The 24,309-nt window shown below is 39.3% G+C and overlaps 1 protein-coding gene across 1 annotated transcript; it reads right to left on the bottom strand.

Moving 5' to 3' along the window:
• Positions 1 to 1,306: 1,306 nt before the first annotated feature.
• LOC147628532 (cation/H(+) antiporter 18-like) lies at positions 1,307 to 5,576 on the bottom strand. The gene is made up of 4 exons (XM_086813719.1): positions 5,290 to 5,576; positions 4,806 to 4,996; positions 3,616 to 4,617; positions 1,307 to 3,462 (listed from the first exon to the last, which is right to left on the bottom strand). The coding sequence occupies exons 2-4, from the start codon at positions 4,992 to 4,994 to the stop codon at positions 1,981 to 1,983; spliced, it is 2,673 nt and encodes an 890-aa protein (XP_086669845.1). The 5' UTR covers positions 4,995 to 4,996; positions 5,290 to 5,576; the 3' UTR covers positions 1,307 to 1,980.
• Positions 5,577 to 24,309: the final 18,733 nt, after the last annotated feature.

Raw genomic sequence — 24,309 nt, 5'->3', positions numbered from 1 at the left:
TCTATGAGATAAGTTGACAATATAGAAAATGATCTTTTTTGAATAATCTATATGTAGTAAATAATTTCATGTATCCTGAAGTAGCTCTATATAGAAAATAATTTTCCATATAGTGAATTAACAAAATAACAAATAATTTCCCATATAGTAATTTATCTTACTAGCAAAAAAAATCTTCAGTAGTAAATTGTTTCTTATGAATCTGCTATGTAGTAAGCTAATGTAAGAACTTACTAGAAAGATAATCTAGGAAGCCAACCTACCATTAGGTGGCAAGCTTCTTTTTTTTTTTTCCCCAACCTACCATTAGGTGGCAAGCTTCCATGCCCCTCATGCGTAATGGCCACCATCTAATGGTAGCTTCCATGTATGGAAGATTTGCAAAGAGCCCATTGCTTCCTTCGGACACGTCTTCATCTGGAGAGCCATCTTCGAGGACTTGGACGCTCTTCTTTTTCCTTGGTATTGAGGGACTTGGTACTGGAATTACATGCCATCACTTCCCTGTAATTCCATCACTTCCCTGTTGGGAGTGGGTAGATTCGAACCTAGCACCTCCTTGTCAGAGGTGAGGCGCTATCGAACCTAGAACCTCCCTTGTCTGAGGTGAGGCGCTACCGCTGGGCTATGTGGACAATAAGTGCAGTGAAGAAAAGATGAGATCATTGTGCAAGAAAACCATCCTTTCACTGGTTGATGTGAGCATGCTTTTTTGAGGTTCAGAATTGTTGGGAATCAAAACATGTTATTTCACATTCTTGAAAATAAGTAGGTATTTTGTTTTATATGTCTATTAGATAATCTTCCATTGTCTGGAATGAGGAATGTCCTACTTTGGCTGTTGCATTTTTGGTAAAAATCAGTCTCTCTTTAAAGTTTCAGCGGAATTAATCATACTACTATTATTCTTAAGAAAAAGATTGCTACTGTGAACCCGGGTTCAATCCCTGTTGCAAAATATCATCATATGTACTGCTTGGACTATGAACTGCTTAAATCTTTAGTATTGTCAGGAAACAAATGCAATAACATGATGTGTATTCGTCCGGTTTCCATCCTGCTTGTATTGACTGCTGCTTAAATCTTTATCCTCAAGCCCTTGGGATGGCGAAATGGCATTTCAAAGGACCTGATCATAAGGTCTAAACCAAACAGCCACTCAAGTTTTCACTCGTCTGCTGGCCTACCTACCAGCCAAATATGCTCGACAATTCTACTCATGTGCATATAGCAACACTCACGCCCACTTGCACACACAGCATCAAATATATTCAGCATTAAGTGCTAGATTCAAATTCCAGAGTGCTAAAACTGTACTATTTATCATATTTGAGAGTGCAAGAACAAAAATAAGCATATACTCACGTCCAAGGAGTATCTGCAACCAAACAAAAGTATAAAAGGTACAGATACACAAGAGAAAATGTGTCACATGCACGGAAGCTGTGTCTTCTCTCAGCCGTAAGTAACAGAATAGGAACCTTGATGCAAGTCACCAACACAAAGACAAAGAGAGGAGAGAGAGAGAGAGAGAGAGAGCTGTATTTTCACTATATTGTATAGTACAAAAAGCTGTCCATAGGATTGTAGGTAGCCTAAAGACCTAGCTCTTGACCCTTGACCTTCCCAAAAGGGACTGACTCTTGACCTGCTCAAAAGGGGTAAGATGATTTTCTACTTTCAAGCCTAGCTTTTTTATAGGCTCTCTACATGCCCACCAACTGGTTGACCTGCTGTCGGCCGGCAGCAAGGACAACAAACAACACACACAAAATATAAGATGAATCCCAACTTCATCTGCATGCTCCTGTCCACCCTGCCAATTGCTGTCCTGCCCCCACAGGGATTCTTCTGCATGCTCCTGAGCCTTGCTAGTGCCCTAAACCTACGGTTTATCCCTGCTCCGCTGCCTAATTTAATAATAGGTAAGGGTCGTGCCCACATGACCATGTCAACTGTTTAACCAGGAGGAGAAGCATATCACTGTTTGGTTAAGTCATTGGAAGGAGAGGAAGATAACTGTATAGGCAAGTCATTTGGGGGAGGTAACTGAGGACTTGAGTCAGTAGTTGGAGATGACAAAGAAGAGGGAGAGGATAAAGGAGGAGTATGAGGACTTGTGGCAACAAGAAGGCTGCGAGAAAGTAAGCTGTTGCTCTTGGAGAAAGAAACATCGCCTTTTGCAGTAAATAACCCCTCTTTTACCAATGCTGGATCATGCTGTTGGATGACAAGTATAGACGAATGGCTGTCATGGCTTTGGGTCATCAGTACATCCCCCACTGGGCCTAACTCCTGAAATTCCGCTCGTCGCCCTGCTAGTACAGCAATTAAAGGTGAAGGCCTTCTCCCCCTTCCCACCACCAATAGATTGAATGTCTTGATCCTCCCTATCTCAGTCACCGCTTCCATTGCATTGCAGACTTCTCTCTTCTCATAGGAAATGGAAGATGGAGCTAAATTAGTGTCTGGTGAAGCTGATGGAGCCCTCTCTTTCATCATTGCTAAGCACTCCTCATCCAACCTGCACTCTTGTGCCATATCAAATCCTGATGTCACCACGGAGTCATATGTCTCAGTCGGCATGGAAAATCGAGAACGCGTCGATAATGCATCTTCATTACCCTGGCCATCTTCATCAGTTGGCACTGTTACTGAACAATGATCCCTGCTTTGGCCCTGTTCAAACCTGAACACCTTCACCCTAACACCAGGATGCTCTGCCATGCGGAGGCCAAATACAAGAGCCTCTCTGTCATCGGGGCCACCGAAAAACAGAACTGCAACATTGTGGTCTACAAGGTCGGAAGATAAAGAAACAATGCCAATGCCGCGGTCTACAAGGATGCCAACTGAGCAGGGCGCATGCAGAAGAACTTTGTGATTGACATTTCTTAAACTTGGGTTACTGCCCTCCCAAACACCATCCAGAGTGCGGGCATGCTTGTGGAAGGGGACGATGAGAAAGGCAGCTCTTCTTTCGGCCGCAGTGGCACATATGTCTTCATGCATATCATCAAAATTTGAAATGGTTGTCATGGCCTGAACATTCACCTTGCTCAACTGTCCATAGGCTTCAAAGGCAAGTAAAACACTGTCACTGTCATGATGGAGATCACTAGATGAGAAACCATCTCGATCAACATGCTGCACTTTCATGAAGGAAGATGGCCTTTCTGTCAATTGAAGCAGATGCAGAATACACACGCTAAGGGGCCTTTTCCTTGTTCCCCGTGAAGCCTCTACCAGGTTGATGATGGCATGTACGTTTGGCATCCCATGCACACATGCAAGTACACGTAGCTCTGCATCTAACTTGATGCCTGGCAAATAGAGCATTCTCCTACTATAAGGCACTGGGTTCCTAGCTGGCTTGTATAGTGCCATCACCATTGGTGTGGTTATGATCGTTGTAAAGATGGCCATCAAAACCATAATAGCAAATGTCTCATCATTCAAGACCTGAAAGCAAGAACAGTTGGTCTCATCAGGAAATTCAAGATACTTTCTACACAAGAATTCACCAGCATTCTGTGTTAATATTTATAGTGCTTCCATATCAGGCATAGCTTAGCCGATGTAAAAAAAAATCATAAGCTAGAATGAGTACAGTACCTTTCGGTCCTTGCCAATGTTCAGAACAATTAACTCCACCAAACCTTTTGTGTTCATTAGAAAACCCAAAGCCAGTGACTTCCTCACATTCATCTTGAAAAGGGAGGCCATCACAAAAGTGCCAAAGATCTTCCCTGCGCATGCTGTGGTAATGACGAGGGAAAGTAGCCCAATAGATCGAGGGCCATGAATGGCTCCAATGTTGGTCTTCAACCCGCTGGAAGCAAAATACAGGGGTAGCATCAGGATTGTGACTAGATCTTCGATTTTCTCGACCAGGATCCCTGCAAATGGACCCTTCTTTGGTATGATGAGGCCAAACACAAAAGCACCAAAAATAGCATGTATTCCCATGGCATCTGTTGCACAACCAGCAGCCAAGACCCCAGCAAGAGTTATGGCCACATGCAGTTCATTAACAGGCTCATTTTCCTCTGTCTGCCTAGTAATGAAGGACATAAGCGGCCTGATGATAAAGAACATCACAGCCAGAAAAGCAAGCCCACACAAAAAGACCCAAACTGCTATCAAGACACTCTTGTCAGAGCCGGACAGGGCAACTGCCAATGCTAAGAATATCCAGGCCACAAGATCGTTTACAGCAGCTGCAGAAATAGCCATTTGTCCCACATCTGTTGTTAGAAGCTTTTGCTCTGCAAGGATCCGAGCCAAAACTGGAAAGGCCGTTACCGACATTGCCACCCCCATGAAAACTAGAAATGGTGGGAAATGTGCATCTGAGGCAATAGTATTGTGTAGAGCTAGTGAAACCCCAACACCTGCGGCAAATGGGACAATAATTCCAGCACCTGCTATGGCTAAGGCCTGTTTTCCTGTCTTCTTAATAGCTTGCAGATCAAGCTCCAGCCCCACGAGGAAGAGGAAAAAGATTAAGCCAAGGTCTGCAACTGTGTCAAGCACAGTAATGCTCTGCTTTGGGAAGACATGGGTGATATAGGCCGTGTTGTGACCAAGGACAGATGGTCCGAGTAAGATCCCTCCCTACATACACCAAAAGGTAAAAGCATTGAGATTAGTTTATGGGTAAGGCCAGCAAGGGGATGCATCAACAAAGCAGCGCATGAAGCATGATCATGTGCATATCGAAAGTGCACAGACAAGAATTAACACATGATTAGTTATGAGAAGTAGAGCAAGCATTAAGAGAAGCACAGGGTATGGATACTTACAATAATCTCTGCGATGACTCGAGGTTGTCGGAAGCGTTTGAGAAGGATGGCAAGGGCCCGGGTTACAGCGAGCACCAAGCAAATCTGCAGTGCAAGAAGGGGAAGGGCAAATTTCATGGGGTTGTCCCCCTGCCAAAGGCCATTGGAGGATGCTGCCATGGGGTTGCCACATGCAGTGGTAGTACGCATGGCTACAAAATACCAGAAAATTACACACACTCAATACATAGACCGTGTTTCTAAGAACAGAAAATGGTTAACGCGGTCTTTTTCTCCAAAACAGATCTGTCTATGGCGATCACAACTTTCTCAAAAAACAGGTCTGGCTATGGCTTATTTATACTGACGCAGAGGAGGGGCCGACAAGCACAATCGCCCGTCGGTATCCCTCTCTTACGACAAAATCCCATTGAGGGAACAAATCTGCTTATAATTCTACGAATTTATGATAAAAACAGAAACTGTAAGCTGGGAAGGCCCCTACCTTGAAGGCTCCGGAAACAGCGAGGCCATGGCCATGGCCATGGCCATGGCTGAGAGCGCTGGCTTCTTCCACGTTTCGCCAACGGCTGAGTGCAGAAAACCTTGTTTCACGAACATCCCTGCAGTTGTTTGGCTGTGGCACAATCCATTTGAAGGCGAAGAGGAACGACATGCGCACATGATCATGGCCTGCGCAGGCGGTTGACAATGCAGAGGGAATCCAACGTGTCGAGCCGCTGCTGCCAGAGTCTCATACGAGCAAGGCGGAATGCTAAGTATAGGTGCGAGGCATTTGGAAATGGCATGGGCCCTTAAATTCAGGACCAGTGTCCCACGCATTCTGAGATTTGAGTGCCAAGGCTACCAAGGAGTGATTTGCATGGGTAGATGGCGACTTGCATGGGTAGATGGCGACGGTATCCAAGCCTTCATAGGATGACATGATCTTATGCCCCAGTTTCATAGTGTTATGCCTACCTAGAGTCAACCAGGGAAAGGTTATGTTGGTGTTGAATTGGAGTCAAAGCTAGGTTGAATGTATTGAAGCTCTTGGAACTACCTAGAAAGTCAATGGTTCTCTAGGCGATGGGTTGTATAGGGCCATGCTAGGTTGACGTTGACAAGGTTAGTTTGAAAGTGCATGTGTGTGTGCGTGCCATGAGATGCGAGATGTGAAAAAAAATATAATAGAAATATGTAGGTGATGTGCATGGGCAATGGTGGCCAAAAGGTGTGTCCTTGTGTATGTACTCCTCCAACTCGAAGATTTCTCTAACTCAAAACTCCTATCGGTGAAAACTCCAACATATTGCTTTCTTTTATTCTTTTAATTCTACTTGCTTTCTTTTATTCTTTTAATTCTACTTGCTTTAACTTTTTCTTCGTAGTAACAGCTCTTGTGTGGATTAATTTAATTATTAATTGGACTTATATTTTCAGGTGATGAAGATTACGAGGATTGATAAATAATGTCGAGGAGAATGTTTCTTATGCGCATCATATTTATTTTTACAAGCGTAGCTTGTAACCTTAGTAGTTGATTTTTCCATTTTGATACATTGAAAAAAAATACATTTATAATGTTGAATTTATTAAAGCCTAAAGGCTTTATCCTAGCCCCAATTTTTGGGACACTCTATTTTTGTTGTGGAAGAGTGTCTTGCTCTCTAAAAGCACACTTTGTATATTTTTAGGGGCTATGGCCTATTTTTGCTTGAAAGCTAATAAAAATACTCTTGTGTGGGAAAGGCCACACACAAGGGGGGGGAAGATTGCACCCAGCATGTTTGTCTTGGAGCTAAGTATTATGTTTGCTATGTTTTTGTTCAATTTATTTGATTTTGTTGAAACCTGCAAAGCATGTGTTTTCATGGTTGAATTTATGTGTTGAATTTCTCAAGTGTTCCACAAGCTATCCTAGAGAACGATTCCGTTTTCAGTGGTATCAGAGCTTGGGCTAGGAGATTTGTGGAAAGGTGGGAAAAGTCTTCATCAACACAACTCTCAAGAAAGTTGCAGGCTTTTAACCAGTGGGCAAAAGAAGGGTTTGTGGTCTTTAACCAAAAATTCAAATTCTCAAACTAGCTCTACTTCTCAAACCCACTTACCTCTTTCCAAAACCATTCTTCTTTATCAAAAAGTGGTTTTGCTCAAAGCTTCATGAATTTTAGATCTGACCGTACAGATGGATTCCCCATAGCCAAAAACCTCATGTGGTTTGCTCAGTTTTTGCAAAGGTTTAAGTTGCAAAAATTCTATAATTGACAGTCTGCATGTTGTGTGAGCTTAGCCATGAAAAAAATAAATAAAATCAAGCAAGCGATGATGCACCGAATTGCAGCCTCACGGGTGAAAAATGTGAGAAGTAGATTTTAAAAAACTCAATTAAGCTAAGTGCTTAATCATAATTAAGTCCAAATCCTCATCCTAACCCAATTCTACTTTTCCCAAGCCCAATGTATGTCACATCAACCTTTGGAGCTTTCACACTATCTATTTTTCTATTTCAAAGAAAATTCCAAAGAATTGCAATCTTCAGATTTTTGGGTGCACGAAATTGATTTTTCAGGGCTCTCAAAGGCTTAAAAAGGCCAAATAAATGCCAAAAAATTCTAAAATAATTTCTGGAAAATTTTGAAAATTCTCAAAAATTATTACAGAGGTTTGGCCAAGTTTTTAGAATTGTTTGAGCAGTGTTCAAGGTGCAAAAAATTATTTCTTCAGCATTTCGACTAGCCCAAGTCTCCTAAATCACTCAGAATTGCTCGGGACTTGTGCGAAACGAAGGGAATTCGACCCAACCATTGAACCAAAGTCTTTGTTCAGTTTTAACACAAATCGAATTGCGGGAGAATTGAGATAAGTACAATCATTTGCTTTATTTACATACATCAAATAATATAAATTTTACTTATTTACATTGTTTGCATGAGCACTATGGCAAATTTTCTTATTTTACCTTCAATTCAAGAGCAACTCCAATCTCTACTCCAACAAATTGTAGAAGAGAGAGAGATGCGAATTGAATTGGAGCGACAGCTCACGAGTCGAAGGCGTAAGCGCGTGACTCTTTGCCATCTTATGACGAAGATGACACCATCCAAAGAGCTGTCAATACTACACTTCAAGCACAAAATTCACGGAAAGATTCTAAAATCAGTCGTAAAGCTTTTTCATTTCAGAATTATGATGGCAAGAAAGATGCTCGAGTCCTTTTAGCATGGCTTAGTCAATTGGATGACTACTTTTTGGGGGAGAAATTTTCCAAGAAGGACAAGATCAAATGTGCTACTAATCACATGGTGGATAGCGTAGCTTTATGGTGGAGCGTTATCAAGCAAGGACGTGACAAACCGACTTCATGGAAAAGGTTTCAAAGGCTAGTGAAAAAGCATTTCTTACCTTCACAATTTAAATCTAAAGTTAGGCATCAATGGGATACATTACATCAACTTGAAAAAGAAAGCATGTCTCAGTATGTGGAGAAGTTTTGGAATACATTACTACAGGTACAGGTTGTGGAGAAAGTCAATGAGAAGGACCAAAAGAGGAAATTCATTTTGGGCCTTAAGTCTACAATTAGGGCCGATGTGAATATGTTTAGACCTCATTCACTTTCTACAGCTATATCTTTGGCAACAAATTCCGAACGCAAAAATGGTTTTCCTAGAGAGGCCAAGTCATTTGAGAATAACCACTCTAAACCTTTTTCTAAACCTTTTCATGCTTCAAGAAATTTTCATAAGCCAGGGTTTGACAAAGGCAAGGAGATGGTCAAGGGTGAATCAAATTCAAAGAAAGTCAATGGTGGCAAGCCCAAAGGTACTACAACAAATGTTTTCGATGTCATAAAGAAGGACATATAGCACCAAATTACCCAGAACGTACAAAGAATCCGACACCTGTGGCACGAGTCAATATGCTTGAAGGGGACGACAATGAAGATGAATCGCTCAAGCAAGAGGGTAACTCTGACCCTGACTATTCAGAAGCAAAAGGTAAGCCTCAAGCTCATTCGCTACTCAAAATAAAAGGAAAAATTAATGAGCATGAAGTTATTGTTTTGCATGACGATGGTAGCACTCATGACTTTATTTCTGAAAAGGCAATTAGAGCTTTAAACATTCAACCTTCACCTACACATTATAGAGTTAAAGCTGCATTTACTGGAACCAAGTATAATTGCATGCAAGAGGTGAAAGGTTTAACTTTAAGCATCAATTCCTTAACAGAAAAAAGGGATTTCTTAGTTGCATCTTTACAAGGCGTAGATGTAATATTGGGTATGCCTTGGAGACATATGTACAACCTTATTATAGACTATGATACACATAGCATTTGTGTAAGGAAGGACAATGAAAATATTTTCCTCCAATGTCTAGTCAAAGGAGAGACGAGCCCTTTATTGAGTCATACTCAAGCAAAGCGAGCTCTTAGGAAAAGGGAGAAGACTTATATGGTTTGGGTTAACCAGCTTAGCGCTGAGTTTAACACATCCAAAAGTCCAAAACTTGATCCTTATATCTCCAAATTCAGGGATTGTTTTATGGAAGATTTACCTCCAGGATTACCTAAGTCTAGGCCTGAAGACCATAGTATTGACTTATTGCCAGGCAACTCTCCACCTTGTAAAGCTCCTTATAGAGTCAACAATTTAGAGCAACAAGAAATCCAAAAACAAATCGAGGATTTATTAGAAAGAGACCTTACTAGACCTAGTAGTTCACCCTTTGGAGCTCTAGTCCTTCTTGTTAAGAAGAAGAATGGAACTTTCCGAATGTGTGTTGACTATCGAGCATTGAACAAAATCACTGTCAAGAACAGATACCCTATCCCTAGGGTAGATGACTTACTTGATAAGCTTAGAGGTTCAAAGGTCTTTAGCAAGATTGACTTAAAGTCTGGTTATCATCAAGTACGCATGACTAAGTCAGACATATTCAAGACTGCATTTAGAACCCACACTGGCCATTATGAGTTTTTGGTTATGCCATTTGGTTTGACCAATGCTCCAGCTACAGTCAGTTGTATGATGAATCGCATTTTCCTAAAGTTTCAAAGATTTGTTATGGTGTTCTTTGATGATATTCTTGTTTTCAGCAAGAATCGTCAAGAGCATGAGCAACACTTGGAGCAAGTGTTTAACCTTTTGAGAGAAAATGAATTGTATGTCAATCCTGAAAAGAGTTCTTTCTTTCAAAAAGAAATTGAATACTTAGGCCATATAGTGTCAGCTGAAGGAATCCATATGGATCCTAAGAAGATTGAGTGTATAGCCTCTTAGCCTACACCTCGAGACATTCACCATGACCTTAGATCTTTTCTAGGTCTATGTAGTTACTATAGGAAGTTTGTCAAGAATTTCGCTTATATTGCACATCCTTTGACGGAACTTCTCAAGAAAACTACATTTTTCCATTGGAACAAAAGTCAAGATAAATCTTTTCTAGTACTCAAGGATGCATTAACTCATGCACCAGGTCTTACACTACCTGACTTTCAAAGACCATTCTTTGTGGTAGTAACTGATGCTAGGGCAAAGGTTTTGGTGCTGTGCTTATGCAAGACAACCATCCTATTGCCTATGAAAGTCGAAAGCTAAAACCTGCTGAAACAAATTATAGTACATATAACAAGGAATTAGCAGCAGTTGTGCATGCCTTGAAGATTTGGAAGCATTACCTAATGGGTTCAGAATTTCTTATCAAGACTGATCAACAAAGCATTAGACATTTGCTTTCGCAACCCCTTATTTCAGATAGGCACATCAAATGGGCATCTTTCATACAAAGTTTCCAACCCATGATTCAATACCAACCTGGAAAGGAAAATGTTGTTGCTGATGCTTTAAGTAGAAGACCACATATCAACAACATTTTTGCTATTGAAAGTGAACCATTTGTACTTATGAAAGAAACTTATGAAGTAGATCCAGATTTTTCTGAGATATGGATCAAATTGCATGAAAATAATTGGACACCTCAAGGAAATTATTCTCATAATGATGGCTATCTTTTCTTTGAGAAAAGATTATGTGTTACTCAACCCTATAGACAACTTGTCTTGGAAGAGATGCACCAACCACCATTCATGAGACATAGTAGTTTCTCGAGAATTCTTTTGGCCTCATTTGAAAAATGATGTAGCAAAATTTGTAGCTGAGTGTAACATTTGTCAAGCAATTAAAAGCTACAAAGGCAAAGCTTTGGGATTGCTTATGCCTTTACCCATTCCAGACCGACCATGGGAACAAGTGTCTATGAACTTCATTACAGGCTTTCCTACTACTTCCAGTCATCATGACATGATTTGGACAATAGTGGACAGGTTTAGTAAGCAAGCCTATTTCATTCCATGTAAAAAGACACTGACTTCTCAGCAAGCTGCGACCATATTTGTCAAGCAAATCTTTGTTCATCATGGTCTACCCAAAGTGATAGTTTTATTTAGAGATTCCAAATTTTGTAGTCACTTTTGGATTGCTCTTTTCTCAAACTTAGGCACTAAGTTAGATTTTTCTACGGAATGGACAGACCGAAGTCACGAATAGCACTATCTTGGATATGCTTAGAGCCTATGTTTCCCAGCAACCTAGTTCATGGGATAAGTACATACATCTACTCTAATTTTCTTATAATAATACTTCTCATACTGCTACTGGTTGAGCACCATTTGAGATTATCTATGGTAGAGCTTTGGCTATTCCGGCTACTAGACTCTCCCATAAGATTGAAGCTGCTGACCAATATACTCGAGACTTTGATCGCATTTAAGTGCGTGATTGTATTGCAAGAGCTCAAGAGAAGTATACATTTCAAGCAAATAGGAAGCGTAAAGATTTTTCATTCTAAGAAGGTGATTATGTACTTTTGAGAATTGAGAAGAGACGATTGAAGAGTGTGGAAAAATTCCCTACAGTTAAACTTGCACCTAGATACTATGGACCATTTAAAATTATTGAAAAGATTAACAATGTGGCCTATAGACTAGAGTTGCCATCTAATTGGAATATCCACAACTCTTTCCATATTCATCTCTTGAAACCCTTTCGAGGAACACTTCCTTCTCACCCAATTTATGAGGAACCACCTCTTGTTGAAGGAGAGGAAGAAGTCTTAGTTCCTGATGCTATTATTGATCAAGAGACGACAACAACAAGAACCGGGAACCAATACATCAAATATCTTTTGGCATTCAAAAACCATTCTCAAGAAGATGCAAAATGGATGCCCGAGAAATTTTTCCAAGCTTATCCTGAGATTCTTCGTTCTTTTCAAACCCAGCAAACCTGCAGGGAAATTGCAAACTCAAGCAAGAGGGATGTCATGAGAATATATTTTAACTCCTCTTTAAGAATATTATTTTCTCCACTTGAGTAATTTGGGGACGCCTAGGTTACTCTTGCGTCATGCCGGCTAGGTTAATATCGTGGGTGACACCACTATAAATATTAATACGTGCGGTATATGACGTATGCTTGGGGCCGTCTATGATTATTTCAGTTAGGTTTGTATGGCAGGGTGATTCTTGGGGTACTTACGCCTGGTAGTCATGAGTTGGTGATGGTTTGTGCGTGTTTAATATTTGTGGGATTAATTTAATTATTAATTGGGCTTATATTTTCAGGTGATGAAGATTACGAGGATTGATAAATAATGTCGAGGAGAATGTTTCTTATGCGCATCATATTTATTTTTACAAGCGTAGCTTGTAACCTTAGTAGTTGATTTTTCCATTTTGATACATTGAAAAAAAATACATTTATAATGTTGAATTTATTAAAGCCTAAAGGCTTTACCCTAGTCCCAATTTTTGGGACACTCTATTTTTGTTGTGGAAGAGTGTCGTGCTCTCTAAAAGCACACTTTGTATATTTTTAGGGGCTATGGCCTATTTTTAGGGGCTATGGCCTATTTTTGCTTGAAAGCTAATAAAAATACTCTTGTGTGGGGAAGGCCACGCACAAGGGGGGGGAAGATTGCACCCAGCATGTTTGTCTTGGAGCTAAGTATTATGTTTGCTATGTTTTTGTTCAATTTATTTGATTTTATTGAAACCTGCAAAGCATGTGTTTTCATGGTTGAATTTATGTGTTGAATTTCTCAAGTGTTCCACAAGCTATCCTAGAGAACGATTCCGTTTTCAGTGGTATCAGAGCTTAGGCTAGGAGATTTGTGGGAAGGTGGGAAAGGTCTTCATCAACACAACTCTCAAGAAAGTTGCAGGCTTTTAACCAGTGGGCAAAAGAAGGGTTTGTGGTCTTTAACCAAAAATTCAAATTCTCAAACTAGCTCTACTTCTCAAACCCACTTACCTCTTCCCAAAACCATTCTTCTTTATCAAAAAGAGGTTTTGCTCAAAGCTTCATGAATTTCAGATCTGACCGTACAGATGGATTCCCCATAGCCAAAAACCTCATGTGGTTTGCTCAGTTTTTCCAAAGGTTTAAGTTGCAAAAGTTCTATAATTGACGGTCTGCATGTTGTGTGAGCTTAGACATGAAAAAAATAAATAAAATCAAGCAAGCGATGATGCGCCGAATTACAACCTCACGGGCGAAAAATGTGAGAAGTAGACAAAAAATCAATTAAGCTAATTGCTTAATCTCAATTAAGCTCAAATCCTCATCTTAACCCAATTTTACTTTTCCCAAGCCCAATGCATGTCACATCAACTTTTGGAGCTTTCACACTATCTATTTTTCTATTTCAAGGGAAATTCCAAAGAATTGCAATCTTCAGATTTTTGGGTGCAGAAAATTTATTTTTCAGGGCTCAAAGAGGCTTAAAAAGGCCAAATAAATGCCAAAAAATTCTAAAATAATTTCTAGAAATTTTTAAAAATTCTCAAAAATTATTATAGAGGTTTGGCCAAGTTTTCATAATTGTTTGAGTAGTGTTCATGGTGCAAAAAATTATTTCTTCAGCATTTCGACTAGCCCAAGTCTCCTAAATCACTCGGAATTGCTCGGGACTTGTGCGAAACGAAGGGAATTCGACCCAACCATTGAACCAAAGTCTTTGTTCAATTTCAACACAAATCAAATTGCGAGAGAATTGAGATAAGTACAATCATTTGCTTTATTTACATACATCAAATAATATAAATTTTACTTATTTACATTGTTTGCATGAGCACTATGGCAAATTTTCCTATTTTACCTTCAAGTCAAGAGCAACTCCAATCTCTACAACAACAAATTGTAGAAGAGAGAGAGATGCGAATTGAATTGGAGCGACAGCTCACGAGTCGAAGGCGTAAGCGTGACTCTTTGCCATCTTATGAGATGACGAAGACGACACCAACAAAGAGCTGTCAATACTACACTTCAAGCACAAAATTCACGAAAAGATTCTAAAATCAGTCGTAAAGCTTTTTCATTTCAGAATTATGATGGCAAGAAAGATGCTCGAGTCCTTTTAGCATGGCTTAGTCAATTGGATGACTACTTTTCGGGGGAGAAATTTTCCGAGAAGGACAAGATCAAATGTGCGACTAATCACATGGTGGATAGCGCAGCTTTATGGTGGAGCGTCATCAAGCAAGAACGTGACAAACTGGCTTCATGGAAAAGGTTTCAAAGGCTAGTGAAAAAGCATTTCTTACCTTCACAATTTAAATCTAAAGTTAGGCATCAATGGGATACATTGCATCAACTTGAAAAAGAAAGCATGTCTCAGTATGTGGAGAAGTTTTGGAATACATTACTACAGGTACAGGTTGTGGAGAAAGTCAATGAGAAGGACCAAAAGAGGAAATTCATTTCGGGCCTTAAGTCTACAATTAGGGCCGATGTGAATATGTTTAGACCTCATTCACTTTCTAGAGCTATATCTTTGGCAACAAATTCTGAACGCAAAAATGGTTTTCCTAGAGAGGCCAAGTCATTTGAGAATAACCACTCTAAACCTTTTTCTAAACCTTTTCATGCTTCAAGAAATTTTCATAAGCCAGGGTTTGACAAAGGCAAGGAGATGGTCAAGGGCGAATCAAATTCAAAGAAAGTCAACGGTGGCAAGCCCAAAGGTACTACAACAAATGTTTTCGATGTCATAAAGAAGGACATATAGCACCAAATTGCCCAGAACGTGCAAAGAATCCGACACCTGTGGCATGAGTCAATATGCTTGAAGGGGACGACAATGAAGATGAATCGCTCAAGCAAGAGGGTAACTCTGACCCTGAATATTCAAAAGCAGAAGGTAAGCCTCAAGCTCATTCGCTACTCAAAATAAAAGGAAAAATTAATGAGCATGAAGTTATTGTTTTGCATGACGATGGTAGCACTCATGACTTTATTTCTGAAAAGGCAATTAGAGCTTTAAACATTCAACCTTCACCTACACATTATAGAGTTAAAGCTGCATTTACTGGAACCAAGTATAATTGCATGCAAGAGGTGAAAGGTTTAACTTTAAGCATCAATTCCTTAACAGAAAAAAGGGATTTCTTAGTTGCATCTTTACAAGGCATAGATGTAATATTGGGTATGCCTTGGAGACATATGTACAACCCTATTATAGACTATGATACACATAGCATTTGTGTAAGGAAGGACAATGAAAATTTTTTCCTCCGATGTCTAGTCAAAGGAGAGACGAGCCCTTTATTGAGTCATACTCAAGCAAAGCGAGCTCTTAGGAAAAGGGAGAAGACTTATATGGTTTGGGTTAACCAGCTTAGCGCTGAGTTTAACACATCCAAAAGTCCAAAACTTGATCCTTATATCTCCAAATTCAGGGATTATTTTATGGAAGATTTACCTCTAGGATTACCTAAGTCTAGGCCTGAAGACCATAGTATTGACTTATTGCCAGGTAACTCTCCACCTTGTAAAGCTCCTTATAGAGTCAACAATCTAGAGCAAAAAGAAATCCAAAAACAAATCGAGGATTTGTTAGAAAGAGGCCTTATTAGACCTAGTAGTTCACCCTTTGGAGCTCCAGTCCTTCTTGTTAAGAAGAATGGAACTTTCCGAATGTGTGTTGACTACCGAGCATTGAACAAAATCACTGTCAAGAACAGATACCCTATCCCTAGGGTAGATGACTTACTTGATAAGCTTAGAGGTTCAAAGGTCTTTAGCAAGATTGACTTAAAGTCTGGTTATCATCAAGTACGCATGACTAAGTCAGACATATTCAAGACTGCATTTAGAACCCACACTGGCCATTATGAGTTTTTGGTTATGCCATTTGGTTTGACCAATGCTCCAGCTACAGTCAGTCGTATGATGAATCGTATTTTCCTAAAGTTTCAAAGCTTTGTTATGGTGTTCTTTGATGATATTCTTGTTTTCAGCAAGAATCGTCAAGAGCATGAGCAACACTTGGAGTAAGTGTTTAACCTTTTGAGAGAAAATGAATTGTATGTCAATCCTGAAAAGAGTTCTTTCTTTCAAAAAGAGATTGAATACTTAGGCCATATAGTGTCAGGCAGCTGAAGGAATCCGTGTGGATCCTAAGAAGATTGAGTGTATAGCCTCTTGGCCTACACCTCGAGACATTCACCATGACCTTAGATCTTTTGTAGGTCTACGTAGTTACTATAGAAAGTTTGTCAAGAATTTCGCTTATATTTTACATCCTTTGACGGAACTTCTCAAGAAAACTACATTTTTCCATTGGACCGAAAGTCAAGATAAATCTTTTCTAGTACTCAAAGATGCATAAATTAATGCACCAGGTCTTACACTACCTGACTTTCAAAGACCATTCTTTGTGGTAGTAACTGATGCTAGGGCAAAGGTTTTGGTGCTATGCTTATGCAAGACAACCATCCTATTGCCTATGAAAGTCGAACGCTAAAACCTGATGAAACAAATTATAGTACATATGACAAGGAATTAGCAGCAGTTGTGCATGCCTTGAAGATTTGGAAGCATTACCTAATGGGTTCAGAATTTCTTATCAAGACTGATCAACAAAGCATTAGACATTTGCTTTCGCAACCCCTTATTTCAGATAGACACATCAAATGGGCATCTTTCATACAAAGTTTCCAACCCATGATTCAATACCAACCTGGAAAGGAAAATGTTGTTGCTGATGCTTTAAGTAGAAGACCACATATCAACAACATTTTTGCTATTGAAAGTGAACCATTTGTACTTATGGAAGAAACTTATGAAGTAGATCCAGATTTTTCTGAGATATGGATCAAATTGCATGAAAACAATTGGACACCTCATGGAAATTATTCTCATAATGATGGCTATCTTTTCTTTGAGAAAAGATTATGTGTTACTCAACCCTATAGACAACTTGTCTTGGAAGAGATGCACCAACCACCATTCATGGGACATAGTAGTTTCTCGAGAATTTTTTTGGCCTCATTTGAAAAATGATGTAGCAAAATTTGTAGTTGAGTGTAACATTTGTCAAGCAATTAAAAGCTACAAAGGCAAAGCTTTGGGATTGCTTATGCCTTTACCCATTCCAGACCGACCATGGGAACAAGTGTCTATGAACTTCATTACAGGCTTTCCTACTACTTCTAGTCATCATGACATGATTTGGACAATAGTGGACAGGTTTAGTAAGCAAGCCTATTTCATTCCATGTAAAAAGACACTGACTTCTCAGCAAGCTGCGACCATATTTGTCAAGCAAATCTTTGTTCATCATGGTCTACCCAAAGTGATAGTTTTATTTAGAGATTCCAAATTTTGTAGTCACTTTTGGATTGCTCTTTTCTCAAACTTAGGCACTAAGTTAGATTTTTCTACGGAATGGACAGACCGAAGTCACGAATAGCACTATCTTGGATATGCTTAGAGCCTATGTTTCCCAGCAACCTAGTTCATGGGATAAGTACATACATCTACTCTAATTTTCTTATAATAATACTTCTCATACTGGTTGAGCACCATTTGAGATTATCTATGGTAGAGCTTTGGCTATTCCGGCTACTAGACTCTCCCATAAGATTGAAGCTGCTGACCAATATACTCGAGACTTTGATCGCATTTAAGTGCGTGATTGTATTGCAAGAGCTCAAGAGAAGTATACATTTCAAGCAAATAGGAAGCGTAAAGATTTTTCATTCTAAGAAGGTGATTATGTACTTTTGAGAATTGAGAAGAGACGATTGAAGAGTGTGGAAAAATTCCCTACAGTTAAACTTGCACCTAGATACTATGGACCATTTAAAATTATTGAAAAGATTAACAATGTGGCCTATAGACTAGAGTTGCCATCTAATTGGAATATCCACAACTCTTTCCATATTCATCTCTTGAAACCCTTTCGAGGAACACTTCCTTCTTACCCAATTTATGAGGAACCACCTCTTGTTGAAGGAGAGGAAGAATTCTTAGTTCATGATGCTATTATTGATCAAGAGACGACAACAACAAGAACCGGGAACCAATACATCAAATATCTTTTGACATTCAAAAACCATCCTCAAGAAGATGCAAAATGGATGCCCGAGAAATTTTTCCGAGCTTATCCTGAGATCCTTCGTTCTTTTCAAACCCAGCAAACTTGCAATTGAGGGTAATTGCAAACTCAAGCAAGAGGGATGTCATGAGAATATATTTTAACTCCTCTTTAAGAATATTATTTTTTCCACTTGAGGAATTTGGGGACGCCTAGGTTACTCTTGCGTCATGCCGGCTAGGTTAATATCGTGGGTGACACCACTATAAATATTAATACGTGCGGTATATGACATATGCTTGGGGCCGTCTATGATTATTTCAGTTAGGTTTGTATGGCAGGGTGATTCCTGGGGTACTTACGCCTGGTAGTCATGAGTTGGTGATGGTTTGTGCCTGTTTAATATTTGTGAGATTAATTTAATTATTAATTGGGCTTATATTTTCAGGTGATGAAGATTACGAGGATTGATAAATAATGTCGAGGAGAATGTTTCTTATGCGCATCATATTTATTTTTACAAGCATAGCTTGTAACCTTAGTAGTTGATTTTTCCATTTTGATACATTGGGAAAAATATATTTATAACGTTGAATTTATTAAAGCCTAAAGGCTTTACCCTAGCCCCAATTTTTGGGACACTCTATTTTTGTTGTGGAAGAGTGTCGTGCTCTCTAAAAGCACACTTTGTATATTTTTAGGGGCTATGGTCTATTTTTGCTTAAAAGCTAATAAAAATACTCTTGTGTGGGGAAGGCCACGCACAAGGGGGGGGAAGATTGTACCCAGCATGTTTGTCTTGGAGCTAAGTATTATGTTTGCTATGTTTTTGTTCAGTTTATTTGATTTTGTTAAAACTTGCAAAGCATGTGTTTTCATGGTTGAATTTATGTGTTGAATTTCTCAAGTGTTCCACAAGCTATCCTAGAGAACGATTCTGTTTTCAGTGGTATCAGAGCTTGGGCTAGGAGATTTGTGGGAAGGTGGGAAAGGTCTTCATCAACACAACTCTCAAGAAAGTTGCAGGCTTTTAACCAGTGGGCAAAAGAAGGGTTTGTGGTCTTTAACCAAAAATTTAAATTCTCAAACTAGCTCTACTTCTCAAACCCACTTACCTCTTCCCAAAACCATTCTTCTTTATCAAAAAGTGGTTTCGCTCAAAGCTTCATGAATTTCAGATCTGACCGTACAGATGGATTCCCATAGCCAAAAACCTCATGTGGTTTGCTCAGTTTTTACAAAGGTTTAAGTTGCAAAAATTCCAAAGAATTGCAATCTTCAGATTTTTGGGTGCAGAAAATTGATTTTTCAGGGCTCAAAAAGACTTAAAAAGACCAAATAAATGCCAGAAAATTCCAAAATAATTTCTAGAAAATTTTGAAAATTCTCAAAAATTATTACAGAGGTTTGGCCAAGTTTTCAGAATTGTTTGAGCAGTGTTCAAGGTGCACAAAATTATTTCTTCAGCATTTTGACTAGCCCAAGTCTCTTAAATCACTCGGAATTGCTCGGGACTTGTGCGAAACGAAGGGAATTCGACCCAACCATTGAACCAAAGTCTTTGTTCAGTTTTAACACAAATCGAATTGCGGGAGAATTGAGATAAGTACAATCATTTGCTTTATTTACATACATCAAATAATATAAATTTTACTTATTTACATTGTTTGCATGAGCACTATGGCAAATTTTCCTATTTTACCTTCAATTCAAGAGCAACTCCAATCTCTACAACAACAAATTGTAGAAGAGAGAGAGACGCGAATTGAATTGGAGTGACAGCTCATGAGTTGAAGGCATAAGCGTGACTCTTTGCCATCTTATGATGACGAAGACAACACCATCCAAAGAGCTGTCAATACTACACTTCAAGCACAAAATTCACGGAATGATTCTAAAATCAGTCGTAAAGCTTTTTCATTTCAGAATTATGATGGCAAGAAAGATGCTCGAGTCCTTTTAGCATGGCTTAGTCAATTGGATGACTACTTTTCGGGGGAGAAATTTTCCGAGAAGGACAAGGTCAAATGTGCGACTAATCACATGGTGGATAGCGTAGCTTTATGGTGGAGCATCATCAAGCAAGGACGTGACAAACCGGCTTCATGAAAAAGGTTTCAAAGGCTAGTGAAAAAGCATTTCTTACCTTCACAATTTAAATTTAAAGTTAGACATCAATGGGATACATTGCATCAACTTGAAAAAGAAAGCATGTCTCAGTATGTGGAGAAGTTTTGGAATACATTACTATAGGTACAGGTTGTGGAGAAAGTCAATGAGAAGGACCAAAAGAGGAAATTCATTTCGGGCCTTAAGTCTACAATTAGGGCGGATGTGAATATGTTTAGACCTCACCTAGCACCTATCTTTATAAGTGAAGTGGTACTTTTGGGATCTTTCACCCAACACCTATCTTTGTAAGTGAAGTGGTACTTTTGGGATCTTTCACCCTGCACCTATCTTTATATCGAAGGGTGTACAAAGTCCTTTCCTAGTTCTTATCTAGTCACAAAGTTATTTTGCCCATGTATCCTACTCAACTCATCCAACCAAGTAGAGATATGAAAAATTATTTTGTATTTATAAGAAAAGTAATATTACTCTTTTTTAAACCCTAAGTATGGACTTAAAGTCCTTCCTAAAATCAAAAGAAATTTTTCTCAGGTTCATGTCTTCTCACCAAAATGAGGGGATTCATGTATTTCTTGAGCATCAATGTAGGGAATGCCAGTTAAGGATGGATCAACATTAGATATTACTTTGTACTATGTGAACGAAGGAAAATTATTCGAGAGTCAAGAGCATACCTAGTGGGCCCAACTATGGGACAAAGGATTCTATTCCTAGGTACTTTAACTTCTAATAGGAGATTTGGAGGAAGTTAACAAAAGCATCATAATTTTCCACGAGCTAGAAGCTACATGTATTGGACAAATTGATGTACTTGGTATTTATGGATGTAGAGCATAAGTGTCACGACATTTGTCAAATGTTAAAATCTCACAGTAGTTGTACACTATTCCAGTAAAGGTGAAAGAATCCATCAGGTGTACTAGGAGCCATGAGCATTAAAAACAACCTCCTTTGTTGAATTTGGAAGCTAGAATCTAGGGCATGTGGAGGCTAGAATCATGGAGAGAATTTGGGAGAGAATCATGAAACTTTATTAGCACTTAATCTTGATTAACATTGACCTAATCATCTTGTACTCAGCCTATATAAGAGTCACACATCTAATGGAAATCATCTCTCTCATTCTACTCATTATGCCTTTTTTATGTTAAACTTTTATCATTAAGCTAATCTCTCATATTTGTTGAAATATACAAGTGAATAGGGTGTGTGTGGGAACAAGCTCTTGGATAGAGGCTGTAAAAGAGGAAATGTAATTGTGAAAGAACCTGTGAAAAGGTGAGAAGAATCTACTGGGAGAGAATAATGGGTAGCATGAGGGAATTTAGGAGTGTGGAGTTATTCTGGGAGATAATCAGGGAAAAGAGAAGAGGTGGAGAGAATCAGGCAAAAGGTGGAGATATTCAGGGAGTGAATCATGGAGAAATCAATGGGATTTGATGCTTGATGTAAACTCTATAAATTGAGGCATAGCCCTAATGAGAATTTGCTGGTTTTTGAGTATCCATGCCTACATTAATCTATTTGCTAATTATTCACTAATTACGTCTTAATCATTTCTTAATCACTTTGTTAATCATGTTGATTCTAGTGTTTGATCCACCATAGCTCATCATTTAGCTCAAATTTCAACATGGTATCAGAGCCATGCCTAGAATCAACCAGATTTATGAGCCCATTAGTGAATTAATCAGGATTAGTAGGTAATTAGCAAAAAAATCAAGTTTTTTAGTGAGTTTTCACTCTTCCCCTTCACCCCCAGCCAGTGGAGGGTCTCTAGCACTTAGCACACATCACATTAGGTCACAAGATTCTAGCTTACGCTAGCCAACACCCCTGGCTACCAGCCCATCGAAACGGCGCAGCAAACCGCCGGAGGAATCAGGAGATTTCGCGTTTTTTGCAGGCGCCTTTTTTCTCTGCAGTTTTTGCCATTACTACTTGCTCAAGTCAAATTGCTTCAATTCCTCCTAGCCCAAGGGGTAATCAAGCATGCTCTACAAGCTGGTGAAGACAGAAATCAATTTCATCAAGTCTACAGAGAGATCCAAGCTCTTCATCAAATCTGCAGGTGACTTTGGTAAAACAGAGATTAAGCTTTCATTATTTGGTCAAATCTTGTGTTTCTTGGCTTAATCCTCTACTAGACTCATTGCTATTGATTCCTTTCAAAGCATTTGAGCTCATTTGAAGTGGAAGGCACCAGATCTGAGCTCCCCGCATACTCTGTTTTCTGCACACAAACCAGAGCATTAAGTGATTAATCAGTGCTAATCACTGTACTTTGGTGCAATTGAGGGTTCAAATTAACCATTAGGTATCTGATACAGATCCCTAAAGCTTTAGATTGCAAATCGGAGTTGGTTTGATACTCCAACCATCCCGTACAAATTGGTTACTCTCAATTTAATGTAATTTCTGGTGATTTTATGCTGATAAAATTATTGTAATCATCTATTAAACACCAGATTGAGTTGTAAAAGGGTAGACACTGCCCTTGAATCTTGAATTTGGATCAAGAGGTAAGACCCCCTTCACATCACCATGAATTCAGCACAGGAAATAGCCAAATTTAATGGGGAACAGTTTTATACATGGCAAACAAAAACCGTGTATTTACTGATGAGGAAAAATTTGTGGGGATTAGTTGAAGGGAGAGATGAATGCCCAGAGAGAGGGAAAAATGAGTGGAAGAGTAGGAATGAAAAAGCATTGGGGCTTATTGCACTCAGTTTAAATGATGAGATCATTCATCATATCACAGGGATACAGTGGGCAAAAGATGCATGGGATGAACTCAATAAATTATTTGGTACACAAGCAAAAAATTCCAAGATAAATCTCTTAATGCAATTCTACAAACTGGAGATGAAGGAAAGTGAACCTTTAATCACACACTTGAACAAATATAAAAGCATTAAGCAACAGCTGGCAGCTATTGGCAAAAAGGTAGAAGATGATGAAGCATTAGCTGTACTTTTGAAGAGTGTGGACAAAGGAGATTATGAAAACATTGTAGCAACACTAAAGAATGTACCTGAACTGAAGATACACGAGATAGAAGCAGCTCTACTAGAGCAAGAGAGCAGAGGCAAAGAGAAGAAAGGGCTCGACTCAACAGCAGGAGAGGAAAAAGCATTCTTCACCCGAGGAGGATTCTCTCGAGGACGAGGACGAGGAAGAGGCAGAGTAGGAGGGAGGACCTTCACTTGCAACAACTGTGGAAAGCCAGGACACATGGCAAGAGACTGCTACAGCAAACCCAGTGGAGAAGGAACGACATCGGCAAACTTCATGGAGGCTCCAAGAGAAGTGGAGTCGGATCATCTTTTCTGAGAGAGAGAGAGAGAGAGAGAGAGACCCCACAACCCAATGTAACCTGCCCCAATAAAGTAAAACCACCTCTGAGCCACCGATGATGTAGGCCAAGTGGTAGATGTATGTGTGAGCACTTTAGTCAAGGTCGCAGGCAACTATAGTAAGCCTTGGACACATAGAGAGAGAGTGTGTCAAGGACTATGAGTTTAGGGACTCGAGGCATTGGTCGCAGGCTATCAAGTAAGAGGGAAACTTGATATAGGGTCCAGGTGTGCTAGGATTATTCACTTGAGGGGAGGTGTTGAAATATACAAGTGAATAGGGTGTGTGTGGGAACAAGCTCTTGGATAGAGGCTGTAAAAGAGGAAATGTAATTGTGAAAGAACCTGTGAAAAGGTGAGAAGAATCTACTGGGAGAGAATAATGGGTTTCATGAGGGAATTTAGGAGTGTGGAGTTATTCTGGGAGATAATCAGGGAAAAGAGAAGAGGTGGAGAGAATCAGGCAAAAGGTGGAGATATTCAGGGAGTGAATCATGGAGAAATCAATGGGATTTGATGCTTGATGTAAACTCTATAAATTGAGGCATAGCCCTAATGAGAATTTGCTGGTTTTTGAGTATCCATGCCTACATTAATCTATTTGCTAATTATTCACTAATTACATCTTAATCATTTCTTAATCACTTT

The sequence above is a fragment of the Cibotium barometz genome, chromosome 19, assembly GCF_041138505.1.
Source record: "Cibotium barometz isolate CiBa-2024 chromosome 19, ASM4113850v1, whole genome shotgun sequence".
NCBI lineage: Eukaryota > Viridiplantae > Streptophyta > Polypodiopsida > Cyatheales > Cibotiaceae > Cibotium > Cibotium barometz.
The sequence above is the reverse complement of the archived record's forward strand: the minus strand, read 5'-3'. Positions and strand labels throughout refer to the sequence as shown.

Bases quoted from the DNA above. Each gene is read 5' to 3' on its own strand.
- LOC147628532 (XM_086813719.1), bottom strand. From the start codon at position 4,994: ATGCGTACTACCACTGCATGTGGCAACCCCATGGCAGCATCCTCCAAT. The intron at 4,618-4,805 runs GTAAGTATCCAT...TGGTGTATGTAG, and splicing joins GAGTCATCGCAGAGATTATT to GGAGGGATCTTACTCGGACC. The intron at 3,463-3,615 runs GTACTGTACTCA...TCTTGCTTTCAG, and splicing joins ACATTGGCAAGGACCGAAAG to GTCTTGAATGATGAGACATT.